This window comes from Mycteria americana, chromosome 23, assembly GCF_035582795.1.
Source record: "Mycteria americana isolate JAX WOST 10 ecotype Jacksonville Zoo and Gardens chromosome 23, USCA_MyAme_1.0, whole genome shotgun sequence".
Classification (NCBI taxonomy): domain Eukaryota; kingdom Metazoa; phylum Chordata; class Aves; order Ciconiiformes; family Ciconiidae; genus Mycteria; species Mycteria americana.
The window spans coordinates 7,032,091-7,049,330 of record NC_134387.1 but is presented as its reverse complement, the minus strand read 5'-3'; the positions used below and the strand labels follow the sequence as shown (position 1 = coordinate 7,049,330).

Sequence of the window (17,240 nt, the reverse complement as noted above, 5' to 3'; positions counted from 1 at the left end):
GCTGGGGGGGGGGTGTGGTGTGCAGAGGGGGTCCCCGCAAGTGGGTTTTCTCTTCCAAAGCGGCTCGTTTCTTTGCAGGACGAGCCCTGCTCCGCTCACCGGGGCACGGACCCAGTACAGGCAGGTCTGGCTGCAGCCCTCCCGGGACGCGGCCGGCCAGCACGGACAGGGCTGGGCCCCCCTCGCTGGCCGGGAACCCCAGCGGTGTTTCCCTGCGGCGTGGGCTTCTCGCTTTTGGGGAGCAAACGCATCTTCCCCGTTGTGTTTACGCGCGTAGGCTGGAGTTGGGATGTTGCGAGCGGGGCGGTAGCAAAGGCGTAAACAAGGAAACGCGATTTCTTGCTTTAACAAAAAAACCCAAACCGGTTTGGAGCCGGCGGCGGCTGCAGCCGGGAGATCGCCGCCGGGAGGAAACGGCTTTGGGTTCCTGTTGCTCTGGGGGCAGCGGGGGGGTTTGGGGTGAGGGGGGATTGGGGCGGCTGAAGGCGCGGGCTGGGACGGCGCTCCCCTCCTGGGGTCCCGTTCCTGGGGGGCTGAGCGGGAGGAGGAGGAGGAGGAGGAAGGCTGCTCCGCTGCAGCCCGGTGCCCCCACCCCCGTGGGGGGTGCAAGGAGCCGGTGCTGCCCGACCCGACCCCCGCACCGGGGGATGGGGGGGGGGGGGTGTGCCCCGAAGTGGGGTGGGCGCTCCCGTGCGGCGGGGCGCGGCGCTGCCCCTTACATAAGCCCGTGACGCCAGGGGGCGGCACGTGACGTCACGGCGGTGACGCACCCCCGGAGGCGGCCGGTCGCGGCGGGAGGCGGCCGGACCGCCCCGCCCCGCGCCGCCGGGCCGGGCATGGTGTGGGGGCGGCGGGGCTGCTCCGCCGCCGCTGCCCCCCCCCCCCGCCGCGCCATGGAGCTGGAGAACATCGTGGCCAACACCGTCCTGCTGAAGGCCCGCGAAGGTACCGCGTCCCCCGGCCCGGCCCGGGCCCGGGCCCCTCCCCACGCACCCGCCCTGCGTCCTCCTCCGAACGGGCGCCCTGGGCCCGGGTCACCCCGCGCACCCCCCCCCGTGGGCACCCCGGGACCCCTCCGTGCGGGGTGGCGGTGCCCGGGTGGGCTCATCCCGGTTGGCGTCGCCGAGCTCCCGGGAGGGGACGGCTGCCCCGCCGCCGTACCCGGTGCTGCGGGACGCGTCCGTCCGTCGTCCCACCCACCCTGCGGACCCGGGGACGCGGGGCAGAGAATTTAAAAAGCGATCGAGGTGCCGTTTCCCCGAGCGTTGCGTGTGCCGAGACGCCCCGGGCTCAGGACGCGGGCCGGCCGAGAGCCGCTCTGTCCGTCCGTCTGTCCGTCCGTGCCAGGAGGACGTGTCTGGCGTGGACGGGGCTCGCGCGAGCAAAACTTTGCTGGTGCCAGGACGGCTCGGTGCAGGCCTGAGCGAAACGGGTGCTGCCAGGAAAAACACGGCCTTGCCAGTGCACCGGCGGAGCTGGGGTGGTGCCGGTGGTGCCGGTGCCGCTGCCCCAGCTTGAGCCCTGCCGGCAGCTGGGCCGAGGCCTGGGGGGCGAAAGGCTGCGGGTGCCCGCACCCCTCCAAAAGCGGGGCTTGGCACGGGCTCCCGGGGGAGCGCGGGCGCCTTTGTTTGCTTTTGGTTTCCTTTGGAAAACCAGCGCCCTCGTCGCTAAACCTTTGTGACCGAAAAGCAAACGGCCCCGAGGGCCACCGGCGCTGGCACAGCCCTGCGGGCGAGGTGGGGGACAGGGCGGCTCGGAGGTGATCCCAAGGGTTTTTTTGGAGATCCTTGTCTTCTAAAGGTTTCCTTACCCCCCTCGCGGTTGCTTCCAGCAGCACTGGAGATGCCGCGGGTTGGCTCCTGTGCAGGGGCCAGAGAGGCGCTGGTGCCCTCGCCAGGGAGAGAGAGGTTTGGTGTCGGGAGCCTGGAGCGGCCATCCAGGCGTTCGCAGCCACGCTCCCTGCTCGGGGCCGGACCCTGCTCCTGTCCCACGGGATGCACGACGGCCGCCCACGTGAGCCGGAGCCTCGTCCGAGCCAGAGCTGGAGAAGGGGGTTTTGGCCTCGAGGGCGAGGGGGGCTCTGCCGCCGCGGGTGCCAAACGGGTTAATGTCGGCGTGCGACGGCTGTGAGAGGCGCCGGAAGCCGGGAAGCAGAGCGGGACGAGGGCTGGGTCCCGGGCGGGCAGCCGCTTCCCTCCCCGGCGGTGTGGGGAGAACCGGAGCCGCCTCAGCAGAAAGCTGAGACCCTGCCAGCCATGGCTGGGGGGTCCCCACGCTTGGGGGTCACAGGCCGGCCTCGTGCTGGAAGGCGTGGGGGGCTTGGCGAGGTCCAGCCTCGGGACCCCGGAGCAGCCATCGCCGCCGCCTGTAATTGCATTTGGCCAAATTCCTCCATCCTCGGGGCGTGCTGTGGGGGACTTGGCCTGGGCAGGCGGCCCCACACCCCTGGGTGCTTTTGGGGGTGCTGGCAGCAGCGGTCCCGTACCACGGGCAGCGTCAGACCCAGCGTTCGGACGCGGCGTGGGTGGGTGCCACCACCGGGCTGGGCTGTGGGTTTGGGGTCTCCGTGGTCTGAGGGGCTCCCTGGGCTGCTGCCGCCCGCTGCACCCCTCGAAAGAGCCTTGCTCTGCTGCCGGGCCCCGCGCTTCGGCCTCGTGGCCCTTCCTGCTGCGCACCCGGGGGCTTTGTCCCCTGAAAGGTGGTCTGGGGGGGCTGCTCCCCCCGCTTGGCCCCACGAGGGCTGCGGGGGTCTCTGGCCGGCCGGACTCCCTGGGCTTCCAGTCCAGCTCTCTGCTGGGGCCGCTGGAGCTTTCGAGGGAGAGCTGGTGTCCCCGAGGGCTCCTAGAGCCGAGGGAGCCAGAAGGGCTTGTCTGCCCACGGAAGTGCCCGGGATAAAAACCCGGGAGCGTGCAGGCGCGGAGGAGATAGCAGGCGGTGAGTAAGGCTTTATGGCTTGCCGGGGCGGGGGCAGCCGGGTCCGCACCTCACCGGGCATCGGTGCCGTCTCGCCGCACGCCGGCTGGTGCCGGGGCACCTGGGGGGTACGCTCCTGCCTGCCGCGGGGCTTTCGGGCTGGCGGCCGTGCTGGTGTGGCACGCCTTCCCGCGTGTGCCGTGCCGTTTGGTACGTGGGCTCCTTCCCGCTGAGGAACGGTTTTATTTTGCTTTCAGCAGGTTTTCTGGTTGCCGCGGTCAGCTCAGCAGCGGCGGCGTCCTCGCGGGGTTTCCCGGCGTGGTTCACCTGGGGGGAGCAGGGCCGAGGCGAGCGCCGATTTCTCGTTTTCTCTCTCCTGCTGCCTCCCGCTGCCTGGCTCTCGTTCGTACAGGCAGGGAGCGGGCAGCGGTGGGATGCCCCAGCACGGCTGCTGGCTGCTCCCCGAACGTCCTCCACCCCGGCTGCCCTGACCTTGCAGAGGATGCTGCGGGAGAGGGGCTGGGCACCTCCGGGATGCGGCTGTCGGAGCTCTGCTGCCCAGCACCAAGGGGTCCACGCTGGCGGGGGTGGCCGTGCCCGGGCCCCCTGCCCTGCTGCAGCCCCGCGCCGGGCCAGGAAGGGCTGTCAGCCCTTCGTGCGGCTCCGCCGGCTGCCGGGATCCGGCTCCGCCCTGGGAAGCCGAGGCGAGGGCAGCGTCGCTTCCGCAGGGGGCTGCGGGCGGCGGTGGGGATGCGGGCTGGGGTGGTCCTGCCCCACGGCGGGCTGGGGTGGGGGCTCGGTGCCTGCGCCCGCCCGGCCCCTCGGGTGCCCTGCCCGCAGGGACGCGTGCCCTGCCTGCGCGGGCGCGGGCGCTGCCTGCAGCGGAGACGGCAGCGACGTCCCCTTCTCCGGCCGGCGTGGAAAGCCGCCTGGGCTGCTGTGGCCTGCCGTGGGTCCGGGGCCGTGGGGTGCAGCCTGATGCTCTGGGATGAGGAGGGGGAGCTGAAACCCCCGGGAGCAGCCGTGTGTGGCAGGAGCAGACCGAGCACTCACCAGGGCTCCCGCCTGCCCGGGGGGTTTGTGCCGGCTCGGCACAAGGGTTGTATACGATATATTTTTTCCCCCCCTTTACTTTGAGGTCTTTGGGTCTCGTACAGGCTCTAGCTCCACGTCCTGGTGGGACCCACGTTTCGGCGTCCCTCGCTGCGGCGACCGGCTGGGGTGGGAGAGGCGACGGTGGCTGGAGGCGCTGGGCAGGGAACGGGACGGGTTTTGCTTCGCCCGAGCACGCTACGGGTGGAGGAGCGGGTCCCGTTCCGAGCCCCGCTGCCCCTTTGCCCTGCGCCCTCGGTGGGAGCTGGGGTGGCTCTGCCCCGGGTCAGTTTTGGTGCAGTTTCACCCGGGGACGCGCTGGGGACAAGACATGTGCTGGGGACACGGTGCTCTTCCCCACTTGCCCTGGCTGTGCCGTGGCTGGCACGCTGCAGGGGGGACCGGACCGGGGAAGGAGGATGCTGCAGCAGGAGCACGTGTAGAGGCAAAACGCTTCTGACTTGAACTTCCCCGTGCGCTCAGCTCCCCTCCTTCCCACCCGGCCCCCAGCCTTTCCCCAGCGGCACCGTCCCAGCCTGCAGCGGGCTCCGGCAGAGAGCACGTCCCCGGGGCTCAGCCGGGGAGATGCCCTGGGGCGTGGGTGACGAGCGTTAATTTATTTTTATTGTTGCAGCGAACAAGTTGAAATTTGGAAGGAGCGCCGTAAAGCGTCGGGCAGCGCGGGGTGCCGATACCGGCAGAGTCAGTGGAAGAGGCAGGGAGGGAGCCGCGTGGGCAGCGTGCCGCTGAGCCCGGCCACGAAGCCGCGGCCTCTGAGCATCCCTGCGAGGCCGGGGCTGCCTGGGCCTCCCGTGTCGGATGGCTCCTGGGGCGGGCGGAGGGTCCTTGCCTGGGCATCGGCCCTTTGCCGGCCACCCGGGGGGCTCCAGCCTGGGCACCGCGGGGCGAGGGGAGCGGCCGCTCCTCTTCCTCGGGCGCCGAGTGCTCGGGACCCCGTGCCACCGGTGTCAGGGTGAGCAGAGTGCCGGGGACCCGCGCCCCCTCGCCGCGGAGCTGCTCCGCTGGCTGGCGCGGGGCTATTCCTGCCGGAGGAAGTGAGCCGATGACGGCAGGAAGCTCTGCCCGGCCGAAACACCAGCCCCGCCGGAGCCCAGCACCGTGGCGTCCCGCGGGCTCGCCTCGGCGTCACCGGGGCCGGCGGCGGGTGGTGCTGGCCGGCCACCAGCTCAGAGCCGCGCTGATGTCAGGTCCCTGCAGGGATGACTTCACGCACCAAGCATCCGCCCGCGAGCCCGGGAGGAGCGGCTGCTGCTGTGGGGCCATCCCTCTGCTCCCGCCTCGTCCCCGGAGAGTCCCCGTCCCCGAGGAGGCAGAGGCCGGGCTGCTGCAGCCCCGTGTGCAGGATGAGCGGCTTGGTGGGGAGATAAGGAAACCAGATGTTGGCGGGAGGGAGCGACGCAGGGCCACGGCATTGTTTGGGGAGGAAGCCTGCACCCGCCGGGCTCGGCCTTCCCTGGCGCCGGGCGATGCCGAGGGGGATCCCATTCCTGCCCCGGAGCGGGGCTGGGAGCCGTGGCCGGGTGGGGATCCCCTTGGCTGTTCAGGGCGAGGGTCCCCGTGGGGGTCAGAGCCCTCTCCAGGGCTGAGGGCGTGTTTACCACATGGCTTTAGAGGTGCCCGAAGCCTCGGTGCTGGCGGCGTGCGGGTACGCCTGTGAGCGATGGGTTTTGGGGACCAGCGGTGGTGGCATGCGGGCAAACCCCAAACTGGGTGGCTCTGCAGGACTGGGCAGGGGCCGTGCTGCCCCGTTCCCCCTGTCGCCGGCCGGGCCGGGCCGGGGCGGCGGTGCCCGTCCTGCCGCCGTGACCTCTTCTCCTCTCCCCCGGCCGCAGGAGGTGGCAGCAAGCGGAAGGGCAGGAGCAAGAAGTGGAGGGAGATCCTCCGGTTCCCGCACGTCAGCCAGTGCGATGAGCTGCGGAAGGGCCTGGGTGAGCCGGGGAGGGCACCCAGAACCGGCAGAACCGGCTCACGGGTCCCGGCACGGCGCCAGGTCGTGGCCGTGCTGGGGGCACGGCGGGCGCAGGGCCGCGGCATGTGCTCGGCGCGGTGCGTGGCACGTCCCGCCTTCCCTTGCAGAGCAGGACTACGGCAGCCTGTGCCAGAAGCAGCCCATCGGCCGTCTGCTCTTCCGGCAGTTCTGCGAGACGCGGCCGGAGCTCCTGCGCTGCATCCGCTTCCTGGACGCCGTGGTGAGGGACCCTGCGGGATGCCACCACGCCGGCTCCGCTCGGGGACGGTGGCACGCAGAGGCGTTTTCCCGGGATGGGGCTGGTTGGGGTTTTGCCGAGCCCCGTGGCAGGTTCGCGGGGTGAACCCCGGGGCAGCGGAGCGGTACCCGGGGGGCTGCAGGGGAGGCAGAGACCACCCCATCCCAGCGCGCTGCGGGTTTCTCTCTGGGTCGTGCCGGAGGAAGGGCACTCTCCGTCCCAGCGAGCTCAAAATGCCGCCGGGGAATCCATCCGCGCCTGCTGCGAGGTTTACCCTGGTGCCAGGAGATTTCGGATGCTGGCGAGCGGGAAACGCGAGCCCCATAAAACGATCCGTGTTTCCCATTACTGCGTGGTTTGTGTCAGCAGCGGGTGCGTGCCCTGCGCGGCGGGGCCGGCTTTCTGGGGCTGCCCGGGGCCTCGGAGCCCCTTGGGCGTGCAGAGACCCAGCAGCCGCGGGGCTGCCCACGGGAAACGCGTGCCTGTAAACAGCCCCTGCTTGTGCCGGCTCTTAGAGCTCTTCAGGACGTTTTTTTTTTTTTCCCCGTTTTGAATAACTAGAGCTGCCTGGGCTCCAGCGGGCCTGGGTCTGGCAGCCCACTCGCCTGCCCCGCTCCCCTGCCTGCTGCGGGGAGCGGCGTGGGAGCCCACGTGAGGCTGCCGGCACCACCGCGAGCCCCCGGTGCAGGCAGCTGCCCACGGCGCGGGTGCAGACAGCTCCCTCGCCCCACGGCCGGGGCGGACGTGCCTCGTCTGGGGAGGCCGGGGGCTCGGCGGGGAGCCGTGCCCAGTGCTGCTGTCTGCAGCACCCTCCTCTCCCCGGGCATCCCAGGCGGACTACGAGCTCTCCCCAGATGAGAAGCGGAAGGAGATGGGCGAGGAGATCATCTGCCGGTTCCTCAAGCAGGAGGTGAGTCCTGGGGGGCTTTTCCCCCCACAGGCAGCCAGAGCAGGACAAGGTGAGGATGGAATGGGAGCCGGGGCGGCAGCGCGGGGTCCCTTGCTGGCCACGGAGCCGCGTCCCTGCTCTCCGGGCATCCCAGTGGCACCCGTCGCCCGGCCAGGATCCTGGGTGGGATGCGGGAGCGATGCACCCGGGGCGTGGGCGTGCATCCGTCTGCTCCCCTCGGCAGTCCCCGGATTTCCTGCCCGAGGTCGGTCAGCCCCACGCCAGCCGGTGCCTGCAGGACCTGCAGAAGAGCCCCTGCAAGGACCTCTTCAGCAGCTGCCTGCGGTGAGCGCCCTGCCCGGGGACGGGCGTCCGGGGGGGCTGCGGGCGACTCCAGCTGTCCCCTCTCCCCCTGCAGCCCCCTGCACGAGTACCTGAGCGGGGACCCCTTCGCCGACTACCGGGACAGCATGTATTTCGACCGGTTCCTGCAGTGGAAGTACCTGGAGAGGTGAGCGGGGGGGCCTGGGGGGGTCCGAGGGGTCTTGGCGGGGGGGGGGCGGGTCTGGGGGGCGGCAGGGCTGACGTGCCCGGGGCTGTGCGTTTCAGGCAGTCGGTCACCAAGGACACGTTTCGGCAGTACCGGATCCTGGGCAAGGGCGGTTTCGGAGAGGTACGGCCACGGGGGGAGGAGGGGGGGCGATGGTGGGCGGGCGGGGACTCGCCCCACCGCCGCCCCCCCCCCAAGGTGTGCGCCTGCCAGGTGCGGGCCACGGGGAAGATGTACGCCTGCAAGAAGCTGGAGAAGAAGCGGATCAAGAAGCGGAAAGGGGAGGCGATGGCCCTGAACGAGAAGCAGATCCTGGAGAAGGTCAACAGCCGGTTCGTGGTGTGTGTCGCGCTCTCCTGGGGGGCCGGGGAGCGGGGGGGGGCCGGGGCCGGCGCTGACGGCCGGGGCGGGCGCGCAGGTGAGCCTGGCATACGCCTACGAGACGAAAGATGCCCTCTGCCTGGTGCTGACCATCATGAACGGCGGCGACCTCAAGTTCCACATCTACAACATGGGCAACCCCGGCTTCGAGGATGAGCGTGTGGTCTTCTACGCAGCGGAGATCTGCTGCGGGCTCCAGCACCTGCACCAGGAGGGCATCGTCTACCGGTGAGCGGGCCGTGGGCACGGGGCCGGCGGGGCGGCTGGATGGGACTGCTCCGTGCTGAGCTGTCCATCCGTCTGTCCCTGCAGGGACCTGAAGCCGGAGAACATCCTGCTGGATGATGACGGTGAGGAGGGAGCTGCTGGGTCTGGCTCTGCCCGTGCTCTTGGCTTTGGGGATGGGTCTGCACTTGCTTCCTGGGAGGTCTCCGGCTGCGTTTTGGGGAGGACGTGCGGGCGTGTGGGGTGGCCCTTTGGCCCTTCCCTGGGACGCTGCCCTCTGTGCAGGGCACCTTCCCTGGGGTGACGCCCTCGACCCCCTCCCTGCCCCAGGCCACATCAGGATCTCTGACCTGGGGCTGGCTATCAAGATCCCCAAGGGCGAGACCATCCGTGGCCGCGTGGGCACCGTCGGCTACATGGGTGAGCGTGGGGGGGCTGCGCCGGCCGGGCCGGCCCGGGGCCCCGGTGCCGCGGCGTTGCCTGGCCGCTGACGGGCTCGGGGCCGTGCCTCGCAGCCCCAGAGGTGATCAACAACGAGCGCTACGCCTTCAGCCCCGACTGGTGGGGCCTGGGCTGCCTGGTGTACGAGATGATCGAGGGGCAGTCGCCCTTCCGCGCCCGCAAGGAGCGGGTGAAGCGGGAGGAGGTGGAGAAGCGGGTGCAGGAGGACCAGGAGCTGTACTCGGACAAGTTCAGCGAGGACGCTCGGGCCATCTGCAAGATGGTGAGCTGGGGAGCGGCGGGTGCCCGCGGGGGCCGGGGCTGGCCCCGTCCCCCTGCCACGACCACCCGTCCCCCTCCCCAGCTCTTGGCCAAGGACCCCAAGCAGCGGCTGGGCTGCGGGGCTGACGGGGCGGCCGAGGTGAAGCGCCATCCCTTCTTCAAGACCATCAACTTCAAGCGCCTGGAGGCCGGCATCATGACACCCTCCTTCGTGCCGGACGTAAGGGGCAGGGCAGGGGTGGGCACCCACGGGGGGGTGAGCCCCGCTCCCCCCCGCTGACGGCTCTTTGGCTCCCGCAGCCCCGGGCGGTTTATTGCAAGGATGTGCTGGACATCGAGCAGTTCTCCACGGTGAAGGGCGTCAACCTGGACCAAACCGACAACGATTTCTATGCCAAGTTTGCCACCGGCAGCGTCTCCATCCCCTGGCAGAACGAGGTACCGGGGGCACGGGGCACCGGGGGGGTCCTGCCCTGCTGCAGCGCTGCCGGGGCTGCCCGTGCTTGTTGTCTCCCCGGTGACCCGCCCCCCCCAGATGATCGAGACTGAGTGCTTCAAGGACCTCAACGTGTTTGGACCCAGCGGGACCCGCTCGCCCGATCTGGACTGGAGGCAGCTGCCCGAGCCCCCCAAGCGGAGCCTTCTGCAGAGGCTCTTCCGACGCCACGTGAGAGACGGGGCGGGTATTTTTTGGGGGAGGGGGGTGCCCTGGGGTCTCCCCGAGACCCCCCCCCGGCTCACTGCCTGCCATCTGTCCGTCTGTCCCTCGCAGCCGGCCGACTACGCCCTCGGCACCGCCATCCACCCCGCCCACCCAGCCGCCGTGAACTCGCACCCTCCCGCGGCCAACTCCGCCTGCCGAGCCCCGGCCACGGCACCAGCACCGTCCTGACCCCTCTCGCCGTCCCGGGGGAGCCGCCGGGGCCGGGCGGCCCCCAGCCCCCCCGTGCCCTCTCAGGGTTATCTTGGACCGGCCCCGGGATGCTCGCGGAGGCGAGGCAGGGCGCTGGCGCAGACGGGCGCGGGCAGGGGGTGACGGGGGGCGCTGGGGCGGGAGCAGAGCCTGCTCGACCCCAACCCTGGCAGCTCCCGGCCCCCTTTCCCCCAGCCCCACGGCGCATCCGGCCTGTTCTCGGGGGCTCCCGCTGCAGGACCGCCCCCCCCGCCCCCCCGGCCGCTGCCAGGGCAAGGGGCCAGGGCAGGGACCTATTTTTGCTGTGTTTGAGCCCGTTATCTTATCGCCAGCTCGGTGCACGACCTCTGCGGGCGCGGGGGGGCTGCGGGTTTATCTGCTCTCCAAACAGAAACAAAGGCAGCCTTGGAGCGGGGGGTGCCCCTGGCTCCCCCCGGTCGTGCCGCAGGGTCCCCACAGTGGGAGGGATGGGGTCGCCCGGACAGAACCCCCTCCCGGGGGGGACGCAGCCTCCCCCCCTCTTGCTCCGGCCACCACAATGTGAATTGGGCTCAGAAAAGGGAATTTTCTCCAACGTGGCTGGGCTGGGGGGGGGCGTGGGGCAGGGGGCTCCCTCCGTCCTCACGGGACAGCTCAGGGCGGCCTCGGGGCGTCCCAGCCTTGCCCCGGGGCTGGCGGGGTGCACAAGGGCACGGCGCCCGTGGGGCTGGGCGTGCGAGGGGCAGCGAGCACGCGTGGGCGTGCGAGGGGCAGGCAGTGCACGTGGGTGTGCAAAGGACAGGCAGTGCACGTGGGCGAGCAAGGGGCAGTGCACGTGGGTGTGCAAAGGACAGGCAGTGCACGTGGGCGAGCAAGGGGCAGTGCACGTGGGCGAGCAAGGGGCAGTGCACGTGGGCGTGCAAGGGACAGGCAGTGCACGTGGGTGTGCAAAGGACAGGCAGTGCACGTGGGTGAGCAAGGGGCAGCGCACGTGGGCGAGCAAAGGACAGGCAGTGCACGTGGGCGAGCAAGGGACAGGCAGCGCACGTGGGCGTGCGAGGGGCAGCGCACGCGGGCTGGGGGGCCGTGCTGCGGGCGCCCGGGCCTTTGGGCCCCGGTGAATCTCTGCCTCTGGCGCCTTTGGTTTACATTCGGTCCGGTTTTGTACATTTGTAAACAGTTGTAAATATTTGTACGTTGAGCCTGGATGTACATTTCTAAGCTGAAAGCTGCAAACGGAGCCGCGTGGTGACTTTGTGTGGGGACGGGGGGGGCGTTTCACGGGGGACGGGAGCTCAGCGGGTGCTGCGGGGGCTTTTGTGGCTGTTTTGCCTCCCCCGGTGTTTTCTCCCCCCTCCTGCCCCCAGGGACGTGGGTGGGAGGGTGCTGGGTGCCCGTCCCGGAGCGGGGCTGTGCCGTCTTCCCGGGCATCCCCTCGCCGGCGTGCAGGATGCAGCCGCGCTCCCCCCTTGCCCCCAGCACCCTCAGCTCCGCAGGGCATCACCCGGCTCCGCATCACCCGGCCGAGGGTCCGGGTGGGTCCAGGCAGGTCCGAGCTGTGGCCGGGGCCTCATCCTGCCCCGAGCAGGCAAGCAGTGCCGGAGCAGTGCCGGACCCAGCCAGCCAGACCAGCCGTGCTCCCTCCTGCCCGGATGGAGGGGCACCTTCCTGGTGCCCGAGGTACGTGCCGGGACCCGAATCCTGTCCCTGTGGCACCGCTCAGCGCTGCTGCTCCCCGGTGCCCTCCCCGGCGCTGCGGGAGGGCTGCCGTCCCTTCTCCTCGCAGGCTCGGCGGACGCAGCGGGCAGCCCCGTGGCACAGCAACGGCGTGGGACCCCCGAGGGACGTCCAGAGGAGAAGCCGAGGTGGTGCCGGGAGCCGGTGAGGGTTGGAGCTGGGGGGTCCCAGTTAACCAGACCTTCCCGAGGGTCCCGGATGCCTTTTCGGCACAGCTTCCCAGCGGGCTGTGGGTCTCTGCGTGCCACTCTGGGGACCGGCTGCCCAGAGCATTTGCCTTGAGTGCCATGGGGCAGCGTGACCGTCCCTGCGTGTCCCCTCCCGAGGGGCACAGAGGGGCTCCAGCCCCCCCAGCCCAGAGCTGGAGGGGTGGCTCTGCCCCGGCTCTGTTTTGTTCTTCTGACAAGCAACAGCGCGTCCTTGTGCCGAGGCCTTGTGCCCGGGAGCAGCTGCTCCGCCTGGGATAACGGCGGTCCCGGCCAGTTCGCAGCTGGGGGGTCTCCCTGCCACCCTGGTCCCCAGTGCCGTGTCCCCCGGCGGGGGGGCTGGGGGCTACGCGCCTTGCCGGAGGGTCTCGCCCGCTGTCCCCGGGCACCGCAGACCCGTCGGTGCTCGGCGCGTGTTTGGCACAAGCTCCAGGCTGCAGGGTCGGGAGCTCCCAGCAACGGCTCGGGGATTTCAAACCCTCCTGATTTTTCTTCCCCCCGTGTGCAGGCGTGCGGGGACCGGCTGGACAAAGCCCAGCCCAGGGGAAGAGCGGCGGCAGGGACCCGGGAATCACGCCTGCGCCGGGCTGCAGCACCGGTCGGTGAGCGGGAGCGCGGCTGCGGTGGGGGTTTCCCAGTAAACACGGGGATGCAGCTCCTGGCCTCCTCCTGGTCCCACCAGCACCTCCAGCTAACTGCCCGTCGCCGACGTGAACGCGAGGCGTCTCTTCTCGCACGCGACGGAGAACGGCAGCCCCGGCGATGGAGAGGAGCTGTCCCGGGGAGCAGTGGGGCCGGAGCAGCGGGACTGTTCCCGGATGGCAGGTAGGACCCAAATCGTCTCTCGGGGGCTCGGCGGGCAGGCTGGGGGAGGCGAGGGGCTCCCCGGGGCCGGGCCGCCGGCGCAGCGAGCGGCTGACCTCCCCCTCGGCCAAGTTGTTGCAACAGCGGGGAGGAAGGTCAGGTTCCCCGCAGAAGGGTGCAGGGGCTGACGTCAAAGGAAGCAGCTGGTGATTCATGGGTTCTTGGGAGCGCTGGTCTCTGGGGCCGTAACTCATCCCAGAAATGTCATTTCGTCCTTGAGCGTTATCGCTGCTCTGCCGTTGCCCACCGCTCCCAGCCCTGGGGCAGATAAACCGGCCTCTGGGGGAGGTACGGGGGCTGCCCCTCGCTCCCAGCCCCAGGCTCAGCAGCTCCATATACTTAATATTCAGCTTTATATAGGCTGAAAGGCCGTGTTAGTGTGGGGCTCTGCGGGGCAAAAGGGAGGGCTGTGCGCCGTCTGAAACACTCTTGTCCATGCGACGGGCATAAAGCGTCCCCGGTGCTGCACAGCCATCCCGGGCGCCCACCGGTCCCACGCGTGTTTGTGGGTGCCAGCGATGCCGGGAGGTCCCGCTCGCTCTGCCTGCGGGGTTTGGTCTCCTGCACTGGGGCTTTAACGTGCCGCCGCCGCGAGGGCTCTGCGGTGGGGTCCGGTTCCTCGCGGCGGGGACGGACTGCCCCGGGTCTTGTGTCCGGCGTTAGCTGAGGTTGGGCTGAGCCTGGCTCCGGTTATGCCGGGATGGTTGTGCTGTGAGGTGGTGGTGCCCGTTGTTATCTGTTATTATCTGTTATTATCCGCCTTTATCCGTTGTTACCTGTCGTAGTTGATTGTTATCCGTTGTTATCCGTGGCTGCTGATCCGTGCGGGGGCAGCCGTGCCACGGACCCCAGGTCCACGCGCAGCGGGGTTTGTCCCCGGCACCGGGATCGCCCACAAAGCACCGTACAAGCCGAGCAGGGAGGCTCTGCCTCGGCCTCCTGCCCTCATCTTGTTTTGGGAGCTGCCTGTGCCCCCCGTGGCCGGACCGCGGACGGGGGCTGGCCGGGCTCCATCGTGCCGGTGCGGCGTATGAGCACGCACCCACCCGCGCGCGTGCGTCTGCCCGCTGGACGCGCCGGCGGTGACCCGCGGCCCCCGGCAGATGCGCAAGAAGCCGGGTCTGGCCTTGGCTCCCGGGGCCCTGCCGTAAGTGACGGCTCTTATCTCTCTGCTGACAAGCCAGCATCCTTCAGCGGGCGTACTTAAGGCCGAGCACCCGGAGCGCCGGGGCAGAGGAGCGCTCGCCACAGAGACGCCTGCCCGCAGCCCACGGCTCCTGCCCGACCAGGGAGATGCTGCCCGCAACGTTCAAGCTCTGCGCCGCCATCTCCTACCGGCACCTGCGCAACATGACCGGTGAGGGGCCGGGGGGACGGGACGCGGGGCTGGGGAGCCCCTCTCCACGGGCTGTGGTGGGCAGCACCGGCAGGGCTCGCAGGGCAGGAGGAGGCTGGAGTCTCCGGGGATACTCTCCTCACCCCATGCCCTGTTGCTTTCTGGGTTTCGTATTTTACTGTCTCCACGACCCATTTTGCCACCAGACCTATTTCTGGGGTCCGGCGGGGACGGCTGCGTGCCATTGCTGAGCACGGAGGGTAGCTTTAGGTAACACTCCCGCTGGCTGCGAGGATTTTGTATTCCTGTACTCTGTTTCCAACGGCCTTTCCTGCGCACCCGCATGATTGCTCCTCGGTATTTTTATGACTGTCGTCTGCTCCTCGCGTGCCGCGTGGCTTGGACCTGGAGCAAAGTCCGGGTTGCGTGGGACAGCTTCTGTCCCAGAGCAGTGCAATGGCAGCCGGCTGCTCTCTGTGCCCGTAGGGACTTCAGGGAAGGTAGCAGGTAAAAGGAGGCAAGCAGGGACTTTTTCAATGTTGTATGTTTAAATTGCAAAAAGAAAAAAGAGCCAAGCCCAGCAAACCCTCTGCAGCTGGCGAGCGACGCGCTCTCTGCTCTCAGGTCTGAGAAGACAAGCCGCTGTCGCCATCAGCCAGGAGCTGAGCAAGCTCGCCTGCCGCGGCACGGGGCCCAGCACGTGGATTAACCAGGTCCGCAGAAGAAGCTCCTTGCTCAGTAAGTGACCAGCAGATGGGGGGGTCGGGCCCCTTCTGCCGGGTGGTGACCGTCACCGGTCAGGGCTCGGGAGAGTGGTTGGAGGAAAAGCTGCTCGTGGGTCGCCCGTGCTTTTGCTAAACAAATGGCAAAGGCAGGCAAGCGGTGGGAAGCGAGTTTACTTCCCCAGCCCCTGGGCACGGAGAAGCGTATTTGATGTAGATGAAGCTTATCTGGCGTTACGATGCGTTAGTCGACTGTGCAATGGTCTTGCCCTCACTCCTGCTTTTGTCCGATCCTGCGCAGGCTCGAGGCTGGAGGAGAAGCCCTTCAGCGAGATGGAAATATCTTACATCAAGCAAGGAGAGGAAGCCCTCCAGAAATCGCTCAGCATCCTCGGGGACCAAGACGGCTGGAAGACAGAGACGGTGGTGGTAAGCGCGTGCTCTGCTTTGCAGCAGAATGACACGGTCCTCCTGTAAATATTTGTGATATTAATTCTGCCTTCCCCTCTCCCAGGATAACGGAGACAAAGTGCTGAGCAAGGTGCTCCCGGACGTGGGCAAGGTGTTCCGACTCGAGGTGGTGGTGGACCAGCCCCTGGACGCCGTGTACAGCGAGCTGGTGGACAACATGGAGCAGATGGGAGACTGGAATCCCAACGTCCAAGAAATCAAGGTAGGAAGCGCATGTCAGGCCTGTCGCAGCCAGGGCTTCACACACGCGCGCTGCTTTGTCTGCTGTCGGAAGGGCCAAAGAGCCGCTTTGCCCGCCGCAGCAGGCGCACGGGGCTTTCTCCACCCGTTCTTCGGGAAATAAGAAGCCAGACTTTATCTCGTCGCTTCCTACTGCAGCCGAGGAGCTGCTTCTGCAGTAATCCCGTTGCTGCTGCAGCAGAAGTGAGCCTGTCACAGCTCGACTGCGGCTGGAGGGTTGGGCGTTACTCTGGAGGGAATGCACTTTGCAAGGCAGGGGGCCAGCTCTGTTGTTAAATTTGTAGTTACTAGAGGAGAAATAGCACGGTACCCCAACACGCAGGGAAGAGCATTTTGCTGTTCTACAGCTTGTCTGGAATAAGAGAAACACCTTCCCTTTTCAGGTATTGAAAACTAATGTTCTGTATTCTGGGATGAAGCGCATACTTGCGATTTTTCTCGCTCTAAGCACCGAGTTTTTGTAAGAGCACGTATTTGAACACACAGTAATCAAAGCTAGCTTTTAGCTACGTTTGCAGCAAACACCTCAAATTAACATTTTAATTCTAAACTGTCCAGATCCTCCAGAAGATTGGAAAGGACACAGTGATCACCCACGAGAAGGCGGCCGCTACCCCCGGTAACATTGTCGGACCACGGGACTTTGTGAGCGTCCGGTGCTCTAAGAGACGCGGCTCCACCTGCGTCCTGGCCGGCATGTCCACAAAATACGGAGCTATGCCGGAACAGGAAGGATTTATACGGTAATCACCTTCTGCATTCACTTACAGGGTGTTTAATGAGTCAGATCACACGCTAGCTTTGCGGATGGCCTCAGAGTAATTGGGTTTGTCTCAGTAGCAGGAACTGCAGTTCACAAAGTGCTTCAGCAGGGCTGTAATTTTGAGGCTAAAAGTCAGACGTTGCTTTCTAACACGTGCACTCCTGTCCTCTTACAGAGCCGAGAACGGTCCCACGTGTATGATCCTGCGCCCGCTGCCCGGCAGTCCTTCGCAAACCAAGCTAACGTGGCTTCTCAGCATTGACCTGAAGGTAAGTTTCGCAGCAAACCTTTCGAAGTAGAAGCAGGATTTGCATTTGAGGCAAGTTCCGCTCACGGGCTCTATCTGCCCCGCTCCAGGGCTGGCTGCCGAAGACCATCATCAACCAGGTTCTGTCCCAGACACAGGTCGACTTCGCCAACCACCTTCGGGAGCGCCTGGCCCAGACCGTGGCCGTGAGCTGCTGACCGCCCCGACGAGTGTTGTAATGCTTTGTGCAGGGGTAAAGTAGGGATCTTGTAATAGGGTAGGTCAGACTCAATTTAATTACAGCCTGTGCTAATTAGCCAAGGCCTTTAATAGTAGGCACCACTACTTAATACATAGTTTCAATAAGTAAATAAAGCTTTAGTTATTGAAACTAATTAGTTAGGGAGGTCACAGGGGCCAGCACATGCTCACAGTAAAATGCAGGACCAAAAAGTTGAGGTAAGTCCTGCATTTGCTCCACTAAGGATTTAGTTTCAATAAATAAATAAAGCTTTAATTAGTGGTGTCTACTATTAAAGGCCTTGGCTAATTAGTTATTAGGGAGGTCCCAGACACCAGAGTGGGACAAGCACAGGACTTACTCCCCTCCTTCCCCCAAAACACAAACGCAGCACACACTTACCTAAAACTTTTATTCCCTTCTCCCCCCCGTGAAGCAGCTCTAATTTATTTTTCCTGTACAGACACACACAAAGTGTCAAATTATTTATTCATTCAAAGCTCTGCAATGATGATCACTG

At 67.2% G+C, this 17,240-nt stretch overlaps 2 protein-coding genes across 18 annotated transcripts; both read left to right on the top strand.

Moving 5' to 3' along the window:
* The first annotated feature begins 809 nt into the window (after positions 1-809).
* Positions 810-10,024, top strand: LOC142420197 (G protein-coupled receptor kinase 5-like). 7 transcript variants are annotated; one of them, XM_075523822.1, is made up of 16 exons: positions 810-945; positions 5,859-5,954; positions 6,108-6,215; positions 7,066-7,143; positions 7,367-7,467; positions 7,541-7,633; positions 7,732-7,795; positions 7,871-8,011; positions 8,091-8,281; positions 8,366-8,403; positions 8,609-8,698; positions 8,794-9,002; positions 9,084-9,221; positions 9,302-9,439; positions 9,537-9,668; positions 9,774-10,024. In XM_075523822.1, the coding sequence occupies exons 2-16, from the start codon at positions 5,934-5,936 to the stop codon at positions 9,891-9,893; spliced, it is 1,662 nt and encodes a 553-aa protein (XP_075379937.1). In that variant the 5' UTR covers positions 810-945; positions 5,859-5,933; the 3' UTR covers positions 9,894-10,024. The 7 variants fall into 7 exon arrangements, 6 of the variants coding, with proteins under 6 accessions (XP_075379937.1, XP_075379936.1, XP_075379938.1 ...); XM_075523821.1 differs by having other exon boundaries at positions 879-945; positions 6,103-6,215; XM_075523818.1 differs by lacking the exon at positions 810-945 and adding an exon at positions 5,008-5,671 and having other exon boundaries at positions 7,886-8,011.
* Positions 10,025-11,167: 1,143 nt separating this feature from the next.
* STAR (steroidogenic acute regulatory protein) lies at positions 11,168-16,892 on the top strand. Of its 11 annotated transcripts, none has more exons than XM_075523835.1 (11): positions 11,168-11,573; positions 11,680-11,774; positions 12,345-12,438; positions 12,519-12,661; positions 13,885-14,057; positions 14,661-14,774; positions 15,060-15,187; positions 15,273-15,431; positions 16,028-16,212; positions 16,408-16,501; positions 16,590-16,892. In XM_075523835.1, exons 5-11 carry the CDS (start codon positions 13,994-13,996, stop codon positions 16,695-16,697), a joined length of 852 nt encoding a protein of 283 aa, XP_075379950.1. In that variant the 5' UTR covers positions 11,168-11,573; positions 11,680-11,774; positions 12,345-12,438; positions 12,519-12,661; positions 13,885-13,993; the 3' UTR covers positions 16,698-16,892. The 11 variants fall into 11 exon arrangements, with proteins under 11 accessions (XP_075379950.1, XP_075379945.1, XP_075379946.1 ...); XM_075523830.1 differs by having other exon boundaries at positions 11,201-11,573; positions 11,680-11,758; positions 12,345-12,434; XM_075523831.1 differs by having other exon boundaries at positions 11,201-11,573; positions 12,588-12,661; positions 13,881-14,057.
* The last annotated feature ends 348 nt before the right edge of the window (positions 16,893-17,240 follow it).